The sequence below is a fragment of the Sinohyriopsis cumingii genome, unplaced genomic scaffold (genome assembly GCF_028554795.1).
Source record: "Sinohyriopsis cumingii isolate HCF-2022 unplaced genomic scaffold, ASM2855479v2 utg002682l, whole genome shotgun sequence".
Taxonomy (NCBI): domain Eukaryota; kingdom Metazoa; phylum Mollusca; class Bivalvia; order Unionida; family Unionidae; genus Sinohyriopsis; species Sinohyriopsis cumingii.
This window is the reverse complement of record NW_028316270.1, coordinates 416675-432964: the sequence shown is the minus strand read 5'-3', so window position 1 is coordinate 432964 and position 16290 is coordinate 416675. Positions and strand designations below refer to the sequence as shown.

Sequence of the window (16290 nt, the reverse complement as noted above, 5' to 3'; positions counted from 1 at the left end):
CTGGGCCCATCGATAGAAATTCTCATAAAATTGTTCAGAGTAGATATACCAATAGAATTTCATAAGTTGTTTTGATCAGATTCTGGTGACTGAACCCCCTCCCACAGTCTGTAGTAGAAATAGGGGCAACAAATAACCTTGTAGGTGTCTAAGATGCAGCAGGATATAAATCTTTGTTTTTCAGAGCTAGTTTAACCATATTCTTTGAGCTTGATATAGGCTTGTTTTAATAAGTAACTTTTTAATGTTTCATTGATATAAGCGACTTGGATCCTTTACAGTCGACAACTGGCATCCTTGTAGCGACATCTTATGTTAGTTAAGTTCAGACCACAAAAACGTGTTTTCAGAGTAATCCCTATAACACTGAGCAGTCCCAAGTGTGTCTCACACTCAGTTTGCAATAAATATAAATTAACAATTTGTGAAAATAACACCAAATCTTTTCGCCAACCTGTTCAACAATAATGTCTCCCTGATCATTCCTTATTTCCTACTAATCACATTTAATTGCTTTTCAAAACTGACTGACAGCTTGCAGTTAGCAGCAATATGTTCGAATAATGTTGTCATCTACCGATATGATTCACTGACTGTCACAGATTTTGAAAACAGGTATTAAGTGGCTCAAGTCGCTTATATCAGTGAAAAATAATAAAAAAATTACTTTATAAAAAGAATTTGCCAGCAACTTTCGTCAGTCAATATAAAATAGCACCACTTTCAAAATTCTTTCGCATTTGTCACCAAACGCAAAGCCTAGCAGAGGCCCTGTGGGTGCAAATTACATGATATTGGTGAAATGGCAGTCATTAAACCTAATTACTGTTTAGTGATTCTTGTGTATTGTTATTTCAAGAGGATAGCATTTACATGCACCTAATTTAACTGAAATAGATAGAGCATTTCCAATTAAGGATGGTCTATAATTTGATTACATATAACTAACATATGTGCATCTTGCATAACTTTTATAGAACAGAATTGGTATAGTAACGTGATTCTTGTCTTTTGTCTAGGAAAGTTACACAATCTAACATTGCTTAAATCAGATTTTGAAATAATTTACATTGATCAGATGCTATTAAGAGACTTGATGGCAACAGCAGCATCCGATAAACAATTAGGACCAAGAAGTTTCCTTTAGCCTCAAATGCTTTGTTTAGAAGTCCCCCTAAGCATGTTGGCATGCCAAGAAGTATACATAAAAGCTGAGAGATGCATAAAGACTACTCAGATAAAGTATTATTACCAGTTTAGAATAGAAAATGCAACTTGAATAACAAGGACAAACAAAATGATTTTTCTCTATTTAAAATTAATAAAATAATTGGGAGCCAGCAAATGACCGCTTTGGTGCTTGATTAGCATACCACATCTATTGATATTTTTGTGGTCCTATTACATATATTTGATTTAATTTATATTTGATTTAAGTTGTGTTTGCTTTGATTTTATTGTTTATGGGTTTTAGAGTCTTTTTTATTTTCTTTACATGTCAATATAATGTAATTTTGTTTACTAGGAATTTGGGGGCCCCGAGTGGCCGAGTGGTCTAAAGCGCTCACCGTTACAGATCACTGCCATCTCACCTCTGTCTGCGTGAGTTCGAGTCTCAGGCTCGGCTAACGTGGGTACGTGAGAAAGCATGCCAGTAGCTTCTCGTGGGTCGGTGGTTCTTCCCTGGGTTTTCCAGGGTTCTTCCTCCACCAGTTATACTGGCCGCCATGTATAGCCTATCTTGTGCTGAAAAATGGCGTTAAACCCTACAACAACAACAACTAGGAATTTGACATTTTCCAGAAAATTCAGGATGACCTGAGTTTTCCTTAGATATCTAATAATAGAAACTTGTTTCTATTTTTGACATAGTTCCTGGCCTTGAATGAGGGTCAAGTAAAAAACTTTTTCTAGGAATAAAATGATTGGTTCTTATCAAGGATATATAGGAGCTATGTGACTTCTACATGTAAACATAATCACATCATCCTCTATTTCTCAGTATATTTCACAATTAGGCATTTCTGAAATTGTGCAATACTTTTAGAGAGAGAGAGAGAGAGAGAGAGATCTCAAGAGTCCAGGGCTTTTAAACACTTGATGTCAAGTTGTTTTCTTCTGTTAGGACCAGCATTGAAGTTTTGAGTTTTTTAGTTATATGTTAATTTTCCTTCAGATTATTTGGACTCTAGAAGATTAATTCGTTTCTCAGGAAATATTATTGTATTCATACAGAACTCTTGAACACAGACTTTCATTGAAAATTTTATTTGGATTTCCATGACTGAAGGATTAATTATTATGTTTCTACAAGGAACTGTAGACATCAACACAGTACAGGTTACAGCATACATCGTCGCCTTCCATCTTGGATTCTTCGTCGGGATTCGAACTTGGAATCACTGGAACATTTCAATATTAGGACTGCAAAAACTTTATTCGTTGATTATTCTTGTATTAAATTTGGATTTGATTCTGGAAACTGTAAGTTCTCATATTTTTTCATTTTTACAGTATTTTTCCAGGGAAAAAATTATTTGTTATTTTTTAAAAGCTTGTTGTTTTCACTCTTTCTTGTGTTACTGTTTATTCAAGCCTAAACACTTAACAGTCCTAAATGAAAATGATGGAATTCATACATTCAGTATGGCTGCCTTGCAAATCTTGTAGATGCTACTCCACCTGGATGGATGATCATCATATGTCTGTTTTGTCCTTAGTGAGAAATGTGCCAATCAGACATCCAATATGTCCACCACATCAGCTAATTTGAAAATCTCGTTATTGCTGAAGAATATCAGAGATGGTTTCAACATTTCCACAGTTAAATGGAAGAAATGGTCTATCGTGAATTCCTGGAAATAAGTGTCATCCAGTCACTTTGAGAGACTCAAATAATGAAAGCAAATCTAGACTTGAGGTTACTCTCATGACATGTAGTCAGACGATGATCTATTATTATTTTTCCTAGCAACTAGTCTTGACATAACACTTAGCATTAGGAGGCTGTACAGCTCCTGCAATTTTTCTCTTCACCACATGTTGGAGTGGGGCACTCAATTCCCCTCCATGCGTGCTCTGCAGATCGCATATGCACCTCAGCAGGCACATCTTTGACAACTCCATTGTGAATGGGGGTGGTCAACATTACTGATCAGTTTTTCCCTGACCAATGAATGCAGACTGCCTGAGGAAAGTCTATGATGTCAAGTGTGATTGACAACTGGGTACCATTTAAAAAATCATAATTTTTGTGTCAATTATGTATGTGGACAATAAGAAAATAAGAGCTTAAATAACAGTACTGTATAATCAGTATGTATGTGTCTAGAAAGTTTTATCGGCATCTAATGAAGTACTCTGTTTGCAGTTATATGCAACATTAAAAATTTATGTGCATTCCTAGTAATGTTTATACACTGGAGACCAAGATTTTTATGTAATGATCACTGGCATTTTAGGAATTTTACATTTTTACTTTATTCAGATAAATCTTAACAAACTTGAGAACTATAAATTAATCTTAGTGTTGCAGAGGGAAAGTATTTTTCCAAGATATGGATAGTTAAATTCCAAGAGCAGACCACTACTATTTAAAATAAAGAAAAGAACAGGAAATTAACACTGATGCGAAATACCTGCTTAATTTGTAAGTAGTGATGGGTGGTACTCATTGTCACAACAGCACATGTTTACAAGGTTGAATATTAACAACTTGGGAGACTGTTAGATTCTGCAACAAAAAAGCCTACTACACCTGTACAGTTAGGGACTGATTATTTAATGGGGGGGGTACAGGAGCTAGAAATTCTTTTCCTTTCATTACATAAAAAATTCAAGTAAGATTATGTACAGAGTAGGGGCTTCTTTCTTCCCCACAAAATCAGAGGAAAACACTTTAAGAAAATAAATATTCTGTCCCAAAGAGAGATGTGACTTGATGTGTTCTACAGTAATCAAAGCAGTACAGTACAGTATTGTTCATGTAGTTTAGATAGTTCGATGGGATGCATATATTGTGAAAATGTGCAGATATACATGTCTTCAGCAGTTGTGAGCTCGATCTCACTCAGAAGGGTTAGATGATGTATTTTGATTTAACATTTTGCCTAAAATGTCGATGTTGTATAAAATTTGGTTTGGAAGAATTAGGACAAAAAGAAGAAAAATGTCTGTTAATTTATAAGGGCAGCCACATAATTTACTCATTATCCCACCATGCCATCTCTCTCTCTCTTTCTCTCAAACTCTGTAACTATGTAGCACATGGTTGCTTGGGTCATAAACATTAATACTTTAATAACACTGTCAGATCCACTGTTGTGGAGATTCTGGTTGGATTTGACTTTGAGAAAGCGTGGTGTGCAGAGCTCTTGTCTGTGATAAGCCATTGCAACTCAGTTGGGATGTGCTGGGAGAAGGTAGAAGGACTTTTCTCCCTGCTCTTTCCATCGTCACTGCAGTGCATGGAGGAAAGAAAATGCCATGAGCAGTACTGTATGTAAAGCACTACAAGTTGAATTATTTGGAAGGCTGTGAACTTGTATTGCTTTCTGTTTGTTTAAAATGAGTTTCAGTTGCATTTGCTTTCAAAATTTTAGATTGTGTTTTATTGTTTATATTTGACTGAAATCTCTCTTATGGGGGGGGGCAGAAATTATTATATTTACATGTTTCAATTGATATTGAATGATAAAGTTTCCATGTTGTGTTTTCAGTTTCCACTTAGATGATTTGAAAAATTACTCAAGAAGAAAAAACAAATAGTGCCATAATGACTAAATCTTTGGACACTATAAGTCATGTGATATCCTAAATTATTTTCAAAGGTAATTTTTTATGACCTATAAATGTGGGGCTCTGAGTGGTCTAAAGTGCTCACCATTATGGATCACTGCCATCTCACCTGTCTGCATGGATTCAAGTCTCTTGCTTGGCCAATCTGGGTATGTGAGAAAGCTTGCCGGTAGCTTCTCATAGGTCGGTGGTTCTTTCTGGGTTCTTCCTCCACCATTTATACTGGCCACCATGTATAGCCTGTCCTGTGCTAAAATGGAGTTAAACCCTTTAACAACAACAAGAACAACCTATAAATGTTGGGACACAATTAAAGCAATTTTTTTTCATGTATAAGTCTTGGGACACCTTCAGCATTTTTTTTCCTACTTGTCAATCAATGTATTTTCTCAGTCATAATGACATTTAAGAAATAGTGATTGTAGTTGTTAAGAGACTATCATCGTGAATTGTTACATAGGAATGTTTTTAATTGATATAATATGTTTGAAAAGTCAATAAATATATTTAATATTCTACTATTCAACTATTTCTTTATTATTTCTACCCCATTCAGATGTCTATAATTTGATTGATAGCAAGAGTTGGGCATTAGCGGATTGCTGTAAGCATTTACAGTAACCTATCCCTTTTGTCATCAGTTTATTATTGTTTGTTTAACCATTATTGCATTAGTATTTTGTGTCAGTGCACCAGTAATATGACATTATTTTGCCTTGAAAATGTAAATAACTAACTTGTTAAATCTGTGTTCCCAGTATGACAAGAAAAAAATTACTAATAGCATTTAGTTCAACGCTTGCATATAATTACAGCATGTCCAAAATCACAGGTGGAATAAATACCGTGTTGAAACTTACAGATTTGTGTTACAGTAAGCCGAAATACAGAACTAAAACGTTCCAATGATGATCATTTAAGCAAATATGCTGGGTGCTAGTTATACGACTTGTATAATTAACTCATTATCACCTGGAGGTTTTTGTTATTTTCGCCTGAAATGCGAGTAGGAAACACATTTTGGGACTATTTTTGAATACATCCTAATACATCGACTTCAAGAGATTTTCCATTTGCCTAATGCCTAGATGTGTTAGAAACATCATTTTTCATTGGCTATTTTCCTTGCACATGAGCAGAAGGGTAAAAGTTGGAGGTTGGTTTGTTTGTTTTGTTTTCTTAACAGACCCATCATTTTCATATATAGACCACTCTTTATTCCAAATGCCCACCTTATCCTACTTTATGCAAAGGTTTTCCAATCTGTGTGCAGTTCAGACCTGTCTGCCTTAGATCTGAGGCCAAAAAGTCTAAAATCCAGACAAAAAATTGGATTCTGACCACATGCAAATTTTGGGTTTATAAAAAAAAAACTGGTCCAAAAACTTGGGTTTTTCCCTCTGTATTTTGTAATGCAACTAAAACATCCAGACTATTTGGTATCATTGTAGAGCTACATCTGTCTACCTTTCTATAATACCACCCACTTTAGTACATCATACATGACCTTGACGCTACACAGCTTGGCAGTAGGCTAATACCTCCTGCCACATAAATGCAGCACCAGGGGTTAATGAGTTAAAGATGTGTGTCATTTCATATGATTTACATCATGTTGTTGGATCAGTTATATCTCTGGAGGGAATAAAATGGTAACTCTTGAGCACATTGGTCAAAGTAAATGAAATAGCAATTGATATCTTTTTTAAAATGTGATTTGGAAGAACAAGATTTGGTAAAAATGGTGAATAAAGCAAAATACCTGCATCTAGTATTTTTGGGAATAAACAAGGATATACAATCTGCATTGTGTAAGTACTGGTCTGTACACTATATTATGGTCCCAGTTGCCCGGTAAACTCTAAAGTGCTTTGTGAATTATTGAAGTTTTTATTTACTTTTATTTCAGAAAAATCAGAAAATATGCACATGCAAAATAATAACATAAATACAATCATAGTGGTTTATAACAGTTTCTTGACATGGTAGATGAACAAGAGCTGGTCACTGCTGTGTGCAGTATGATGGTCTTGCCAATTTTGTCTTTACATTTTTTTATATGTCTGTATGTGTTGGGACACTAAAAATGCTATAATTTTGTAAATGCACATAAATCTTGGGACAAAAAATTAATTTTTTTCATGTCCCAATACTTAGTCTTTTCAGTATCCCATATTTAGGTCAAAAATTTCATGCCTGCTTTAACGAAGAAAACTGAGTTTTCACCTCAGCTGAATACCCATATGTGAAAAATTGTGCTGTTCAGCATATTTATGTGAACTGGAAAGAAGGAATTGTGCTAGTTCTGAATGAGAATTGTCTTTTTATTGGGCCCCAATGGAAGAGCAATTTATTTGACATAGCCAGTGTGCCATTATTCTATTTAAATAACATGCGAGCTCAAATCAGATACGCATGAAATAAAAGGTACAGTACTCAATGGTTTGTGATCTGGTCATACTGCTATTGTTGATTTTCTTCCTGAATTGACAAAATTTCTGAACTTTTATTGCAATTTGCAGCCTTAAGTAGTCTAGTGGACCATGGTTCCTATAGTGAGTGTCAATAAATAGCTTAGAACCCAGGGCCAAGACCAGAGGACTTGGAACCAACAACCCGCTAGAATTGTATTTCTCTAAATTTCTTCCCTGTCTTTATTTTTTAATTCCAATTTCCTGTGAGGTTTTTAGTTATGTGTAAAATGTCTTCTTTGCTTATATTGATCAAATTTACTTTTATTAAAAGTACACTTTTTTGGTACACTTGTGAGTCTTTTTTTTAACAACCTTGTCTTCTCTTCATTTTCTCAGAGATATTTTATGGAGGAGAAGCCCTGTCACCAGAGCAACCCCAGTCTTTCACCTGCCCCTACTGCAGTAAAATGGGATTTACTGAAGTCAGTTTGCAGGAACATGTGACAACAGAACATATGGATGCTTCAAACGAAGTGGTAAGTGACAGTTGGCATCAGTGGCCACAAATCTGAGTGTGTATTATTCCACAGCTTATCTTTTGAATATGATATTGTTTGTATATCAAACTAACCATAGTATATTTTTGAATAGGACAAGTCTCACTCAAAGGTTTCTGCATTATGTACAATGCCTCATCATATTACATTAAGATAACTCTCTCTGCTACCTTTGAATCAAGTCTGCCTGGAAAAACAGAAAAAAAGATCTTTCTATCTATATATTACATGCATGCCTACCATAATGCTTTTCGCATAATTGTTATGCATAGTTACATCCCCAATTATGTTTTACACATGTCTGTACATGTCTGTGTATGGATTACACTTTTTTGATACAATAAAAAATAAAAATAAAACAATAAAAAGTTGTTTTTGTCATTTTTATTATCTTTTCTTGAATTTCACTCATATAAATGTCATATTCTAAAACGATGACTGCTGCTTAAGAATAACTTAAATTACTTTCCTTATTTGCTATTTATAGCAACTGTATATGACCCATTTCCAAGAAAATAGATGGGTTTCTTCAAATTGGATCTTTACCTCACAGATACATTATTGATAAGCTAGTTAGTTAGCATAACAGCCTTTACTTTTTAAAAAAAAATGGCCAGCACATGTTGAGCGAAGCCCATCACAGTGCGAGTTGTGGATGTTATATGATGTAAGATGTTAAAGCAGATGGATCTTTTCAAACTTCAAAGCATGTTGGATCAGAAAAAAGGACAAATCAACACCACTTTACAAACTTTAAAAGTGGCTGAGTGGTCTAAAGCACTCTCTATTACGGATCACTGCCATCTCACCTCTGTCTGCGCCGGATCAAGTCTCAGATTCAGCCAGTGTGGGTATGTGAGAAAGCTTGCCAGTAGTTTCTCATGGGTAGGTGGTTCTTTCCAGGCCCAGATCTCAGACCCACCTTGATCTCTTGTTGAAATTCTGTCCACTGTTTTCTTTTTAATGGCTTCATAGTTCTTATTAAATCCTACAGATAACCTCAGTGAATGTACTGTGTCAAATATACCTCTTCCATCTGTGTACATTGTACATAATTTCTGCATGTTCATTCGGCTGCAGCTGGTTAAACTCTCATTGTACGTAATTATGCATTTATTTGGATGGCTTTATCTTTCTAAAGGGGGCCCCAAGTGGCTGAGTGGTCTAAAGCGCTCTCTGTTACAGATCACTGCCTTCTCACCTCTGTCTGGGTGGGTTCAAGTCTTGGATTTGTCCAATGTGGGTATGTGAGAAAGCTTGCCCGTTGCTTCTCTTGGGTTGGTGGTTCTTTCGGGGGTTTTCCCGGGTTCTTCCTCCACCATTAATACTGGCCACCATGTATAGCCTATTGTGTGCTGAAAAATAGCCTTAAACCCCACAACAACAACAACAAATCTTTCTAAATTTTTGTGCAGTTCTGTTTGAGTAACATGCTACTACATTTTGTATATACCAAAAGACAGATGTGGCAAATATAAACCCCCTTAGTTGAGAGATAAGGGAAGAACACAGAAACCAAAGGAGATAAAATGGCAAATCAAACATTCTTACTATCAGTTTCTTGATAATTTACATAAAGACCACTTTTGAGAGTAAACATGGTTCAGTCACAGATCACATGTAAAACGATGCATATATGATCAGGCCGTCAGAGAATTCATTTGCCATCCCCAGAAATAAGGGATTTTAATCCAAGCATGCCACTTCTTCATTGGAATGTTGCACCAATAAGAGAAAGATGACCACTGTAAAGACCTTGTCTCTTCCTCAGCTGTACCTAAATGTTGGTGTTGCAGTTATATTTCTTGATAAGCAGAGTCAGATATCAGCATACTTTGAGGCAGAGCTCGAGACAAAACTAGAATGATGATCAGACTGATTATGACTAATTACTCATGTAATAACAGTGATGTGTCTAGTGATGGCCTTGCAAATATAGTCATTGACATGTTTGAAAAACAATTCTTGAGATTCTGTAACAAAGAGCTACGGGGAATATAGTAGAATATTTTGAAAAAGCAAAGATTTCAGTGAATTTTTAATTTTTTTAAAAATATGCTTTCAGTATGGTTACATTTTACATAGAATAGTGAATGTAATAATGTTGCTATGGCCTTTTCAAATTGTGGAAATTGTTTTCAGAAAAATCTAGTGCCACTAAGTCTTATGGTAGGCCAACTTGTTTCAAATGTTAATGATCTGTTTGATTGTAAGATTTTCAGTTAATTCAAGTTCTGGAAATATACTAATTGCAATTATGTATTATTAATTTGTAAATTATACAGACTCATCTTCAGAACCATTTACTGCTAATTGCAGTTTTGTTTGTCTTTAATGATACAGCATTAACGCAGAAAGTATACATGTGTTTCAGGTTTGCCCGATCTGTGCTGCCCTTCCAGGAGGAGACCCTAATCATGTGACAGAGGACTTCTCTGCTCACTTGACATTAGAACACCGAGCACCTAGAGAATTCATATCCTTAAATGGCACAAAATGTATTTTAATGCACAAAACATACCAGACCACATAATGAAGAACTGTAAATGACGTATTTCTCAAATTATCGTGTGTGCAAAAGGCAGGACTTTGGTATTTTGATTTTACAGTATATTTTGTGTACAGGGGCATCACCCTATGGTCCTTTGTATCTATTCCACTGTTCATCCATCCATCTTAGGAAGCTTATGAGTATGATGTGCAAAACAAACATCACTTGAAAGAGGTGGCCGAAATTTTGTTTTGCAACCTGCTATCCATAGGTAGTTGATATGAGTAGATTTTTAATTTGTCCGATATTATTTTGGAATCTTTTAACAAGTTTTTACATACCCACCATAAGGCAGAGCATATCATGTTGGTCCATCCATCAATACCCTATTTTGTTTCCGCACATAAGCTCAGGTTCTCTACCATGTACCATTGCCAAACTGGGTATGAAGATTGTAATTGGGGAAAGGAAGAAACCTTGCCAAGCTCAGAAGGTTAAAGGCCTGTTCATTGGGACTGAAAGAAGGAAAATGGTTTTGGCAAAATAACAAGTTCTGTGTCTTTTACCTTAAGCTGCCTAACCAAGTGTATTGCCAATGGTTTTGGCAAAATAACAAGTTCTGTGTGTTTTACCTTAAGCTGCCTAACCAAGTGTATTGCCAATGGTTTTGGCAAAATAACAAGTTCTGTGTGTTTTACCTTAAGCTGCCTAACCAACTGTATTGCCAATTTTTGTAAGGTAGAAACTTCAAAGTTAAGATAGTCAGCACCTTTCCACAGGAACTGGGTGTACCTTAGGGCAGCATATTGTCAGTCGGCCTGTTCAACATCAAAATTAATAACATAGTGAAATGCCTTAATTCAATATGTGAGTGCTCATTATTTATTAATTACTTTTTCATCTGCTGTAAATTAAAGAGTGTACATACTGTTGAACATGAAATATAAATTAACTTTAGCAGAGTTTAAAATGGATTGAAGAAATTGGGTTAAATTCTTTTAAATCTTAGATGTAATTTTTACTGCAGAAATTATAGCCATACTCAGAGCTTTGAACTAAAAAAACACAAATTTCAAAATCTTTTATTTTATTCCCTTTCCATATTGAACGCCATGCAGAATTTTAAATCTGATCTGTTAATATTCCAGAAGGAGCCCCAAGTAGTCTAAAGCGCTCAACGTTATGGATCACTGCCATCTCACCTCTGTCAGCATGGATTTAGGGTTCGGGCTCAGCCAGTGTGGTTACATGAGAAAGCTTGCCAGTAGCTTATCATGGGTCGATGGTTCTTTTTGAGGTTTTCCTGGGTTCTTCCTCCACAATTTATACTGGTCACCATGTATAGCCTATCTTGTGCTAAAAGTGGCATTAAACCCAACAACAACAACAAAAGCATTCCAAAAGCTTGATGTTTTTTTTTTTTTTTTCTTGGTGTTGATCAGTGTACTTGGAGCCTTGAATAATAGTCATAAATCCCTGCATACAGAATGTTTTAAAGATGGAGGCAGTTTTGCAGCTACTGTTACAATACCCCATGGCACCATCTTGGGCCATTTATTGGACAAAGCTTCCACATTGACTGCAGAAATTCAGAAATTTGACTACATTAGAATCTGTTTGAAAAAAGAAACTTTTTGGATTCCCTTTCCACACTGAAAACATTAGAAAACCCTAAGTTTCACATGCCATTTATATCACAAGAAATCAGTGTTCTATAAACTCAGAAAAATATATGCAATGAAAACTCCACCAAACACTTTTGGAGTGTCACTCTTATAAAACAAAGCATGGAGATGACATGTTATTGTGTTGCCGTTATATAGGATGCATGCTTGATCCTCCTAAAGCGTGAACCTGAATCAGAGTGCTTACGATGCTAATGTCCACTGACAGTTTCACAATTTCTTTGTGAACTTCATTAAAAATGTTCACAAACTGCCAGAGGAAATCTAGGACTTTTTATGTATTTTATGTAACAAAGGTTGATTCTACATTTTTAGAATTTTATACTTTTAACCTTTATCTTATTTTTCATGTACCTTATTTAGACATTGTAATGTTTACCTTTTTTCTTTTGTCTTACAGCACAGATATTCCCGGTTATTTTGAAGCATTGATTGTACTAAAGTTTTTGCAATTTGTACTATCATGTTTTTGAAACTTTATTTTGAATTGGTGCTTTTTAGCCACCCAGTATTGTGCAACAGAATTTTATCAACTTCATAGATAGAATAGTGTCATAAAGGGCTTGCCTGTTTGTACAAATTATGCCATGGGGGAAAAAAGAGGTATTTGTTTTTTACATTACATACCTCTTTTTGAGTTCTGCACAAATCATCAACAGTAATGCTCTAAATTTATGACAATGTTTCTTTTCATTGCTGACACACTGGGGAATTATTTCAGATTGCAACAACATATCAGATATTTATCTGTTGAAATCAATATATTGTTTTCATTTCTGGGAAATGCACAACCATATGCAAATAAACCGCAAACAAAAATATAACCAAATATTCACATGTGCATGAACTTGGTAGCATGTGGTGCTCACATTGAATAATGCAATACAGTATGGAGAAAATACTGCACAATTCTAACATCTTTGGTAAGTGTAGAAAAAAATTGATTTTGAATAATATGTATATCTTGTAAAGTCATTAACTATCTAAAATAACAATAATGCTTTACAAGTAAAATTATTTTTAAATTGGTTCTAAAGTACACGTTAATTTTTCTATTAGAATCCTTAATAAATGTTTACGATGAACCAGCAGGAGGAGTAAGACATGTACGTAGAATACCTCACCCTGGGCGAGGAGTGGGTAGCACTCGTACACGACGGGCCACAAACATGCATTTTTCCTCAGGAGGAGCTAGTTTGACAGGACTTTCTCCCAGTGGACGAGAGAGCATGGATCCAATAGCTGAACTTTTGTCACAGCTGTCAAGTGTTCGAAGTAGGGCTGCTGCTGCACAAAGTGTATCATCACAGCTACAACAGTTAGAGATGCAACTGCAATCAACAAGGTTAGCTACTCTCCTCTTTCTTTGGTGATCACTGACTATGGCAGATCAATAGAAGCCAAGCATATATCTCAGAATAGGACTGGAATATATATTACTGTATCTAGACTGTTTTTTAAATTCACAGTAACTAGTCTTCCATCTGCATTTGGATCGTTAGGTACACGTTCATTCACACTATTCAGTGTACACTAGATGCTTTCATAGTTCTGCTTACAGTAATTCAGAAGACTTGAGCTATCAACATCAATTTTAGACAGGTATTTGAGTACTATAACATGATTTACTGAAGTTTTGGTCTGTGCCATTTAACTAATCTCTTGCTGCAGCAACGATCAACTTTCACTCTTATCAGTAGATTATTTTTTGGACAGTTCCAGAATGATTGTTATAAACCGACAAATGTCTTTAGTCCCTGGAAGCAGCTCCATACCTTTCAAAACAGGCCATGAAAAATGCCCAGTTGATTGCCCTATGAAACCTTCCAAGTTCTCAGACAGCAGGTTCAGCTTCAGCAGTCCCACCTTGCTCTGATGTACAGTACTCCACGTACTCGTCAAAAGGGGTATGGTTTTCCATGATTCCTGTGACTAAGGAGTTAAACTAGGATTATGTTCTTTTGAATTCTTGCCTTTCATTATTATTGGAGGAGGGAATAATTAGTCTGGACTGGGGAAAAGAATTCCCCAAAAATGATTACACTGTAATAATAGCAGGTAAGTGTTGCATAATCATAATTAGTTTTATCTCCTAATTAATCTTCAAACTCTTTAGGACCAAATGTTTTTCTTTAGTACTGAAGATGGACTGCAGGTGAAGAATCACTGTAATGCTCAACTACTTGTTAAGCTCAATGCAGAGACTATTGCATATTCTCTAAGAAGTAATTTTGTTCCCAAAGAAAATCACATGACCATGGTCAGTTGAATGAAATTTGGAAATGGTGTTTGGTACATAAATGCCATGACTTTGAGATGTCATTGTTCCATACCATGCTCATTGCCAGTCTGAAGGGCAGTTTTTGAATGGCAGCTGAATAACATTGAATAGAAATGGCAATATTGTTTTAATTCATATAGCAAGTTGTAATATTGTAGACTAATTAATCTTTGCATAGTTCATATTTGCTTGCTTGTTTTTTCAATTAAAAAAAAAGATGTTGCCAAAGTTGATAGGTGAACAAACAATAATTTTTCTTTTTGGTTATTCATTTCAGCTGTAGTAGCCAAAGGTTCAGTATGAAGATCTTGCATGTTTCTTTATGTTCAGATATTTGTCTCAGCACAGTGGGTATTGGCCAGAACACAAGGGGTATTGACCTAAACACAAATGCTGTTGGAGGGAACACAAAGGTTATTGGGGGCCCCGAGTGGCCGAGTGGTCTAAAGCGCTCACCGTTACAGATCACTGCCATCTCACCTCTGTCTACCTGGGTTCGAGTCTCAGGTTCGGTCAATGTGGGTATGTGAGAAAGCTTGCCAGTAGCTTCTCGTGGGTCGGTGGTTCTTTCTGGGGTTTTCCCCGCGTTCTTCCTCCACCATTAATACTGGCTGCAATGTATAGCCCATCTGGTACTGAAAAATGGCGTTAAACCTTACAACAACAAAGGTTATTGTCCAAAACACAGGTGTTGTCCTAAACTCAAGGGGTATTGACTAAACACAGTAGAATTCGGTTTGAACTTGAGTATTGGCCTGAACAAAATGGGTGTGTGCCCCAACAAAAGTGGACTGCTCTCCAGAGTTCTTTTGAGAATGTCTCTGTTGGTTGAGGGATTATGGGTGTCTTCTTTCTTGGCATCCGTCCGTCAACGGGAGACAATGGCGTAGCTCCAAAGTAAGCTTTTGTCTATCCTTCTTTCTAGCTCTCTTTTCAGCTTCTTTTATTCTTCTCTCTTCCTCTACGTTTTGAACTCCCTGCCTGACAACTAGGCGCCAGCTGGAACTGTTGTTTGCACAGCTCTCCCAGTCATTGACATTGATGTTTGCCGTCTTCATATCCTTCTTGCAAACATCTTTGTAGCGCAGATGTGGTTGTCCAGTTGGTCGTGCACCTTCTGCTAACCCCCCCATATAACAGATCCTTGGGAATGCAACCTGGGTCCATTCTTTTGACATGGCCAAGACAGCGAAGGCGCCTCTCGCTGAGAATGGAGAACAATTCTGTTCATGTTGGCGCGTTTCTGTGTTGGGTACTTTGTCCTGCCACTGGATGTGCAGAATGCGCCGCAGACATCTAAGGTGGAAGCTGTTGAGTTTCCTCTCATGTCTTGCATGGGTGGTCCATGTTTCACTGCTGTAGAGAAGTGAGCTGAGTACGCAGGCTTGGTAGACACGCAGTTTGGTCTTCTCTGTGAGGTTGGGGTTGTTCCAGACTCTCTGGTTAAGTCTGGCCATCACTGCTGCTGCCTTGGCAATCCTACCGTTCACCTCAGAAACAATGGAGAGTGAGCTGGAGATGTTAGACCCGAGGTATGTGAATTTCTCGACAACTTCCAAGTTGTACCCATCGATGGTGACAGAGGGAGGGGAGTCTGCGTCCTGCGCCATGACATTCGTTTTCTTCAAACTGATGGTCAGTCCAAATTCCTTACAAGCATGGGTGAGGCGGCATACCAGCTGCTGCAGTCCATCTTTCGTGTGTGATGTCAAGGCTGCATCATCGGCAAAGAGCAATTCACAGATGAGTACCTCTGTGACTTTAGTCTTAGCATGGAGACGGGCGATGTTGAACAGCTTGCCGTCAGCCCTGGTATGGATGTACACTCCCTCGCTGCAGTCCTTGAATGCGTACTGGAGAAGCATGGAGAAGAAGATGGCAAAGAACGTCGGCACAAGAACACAGCCTTGTTTGACTCCGCTGATGACTGGGAATGCTTCAGATGTTGCGCCATTGAAGCACACTGTGCTATGCATGTTCTCGTGGAACGACATGATGACAGCAAGCAGATGTGGGGGACAGCCAATCTACTGCAGGAGTCTGAAGAGTCCACTCCGACTAACCA

The 16290-nt window shown here is 36.8% G+C and overlaps 1 protein-coding gene across 1 annotated transcript in view; it reads left to right on the top strand.

Moving 5' to 3' along the window:
* The first annotated feature begins 5613 nt into the window (after positions 1–5613).
* Positions 5614–16290, top strand: part of LOC149770125 (E3 ubiquitin-protein ligase KCMF1-like) — a 32072-nt gene continuing 21395 nt past the window's right edge. The window contains exons 1-4 of the mRNA XM_089949362.1: positions 5614–5671; positions 7608–7747; positions 10143–10244; positions 13024–13289. Of these exons, the coding sequence (XP_089805488.1) occupies positions 5614–5671; positions 7608–7747; positions 10143–10244; positions 13024–13289 (566 nt within the window). The remainder of the gene's footprint in view (positions 5672–7607; positions 7748–10142; positions 10245–13023; positions 13290–16290) is intronic.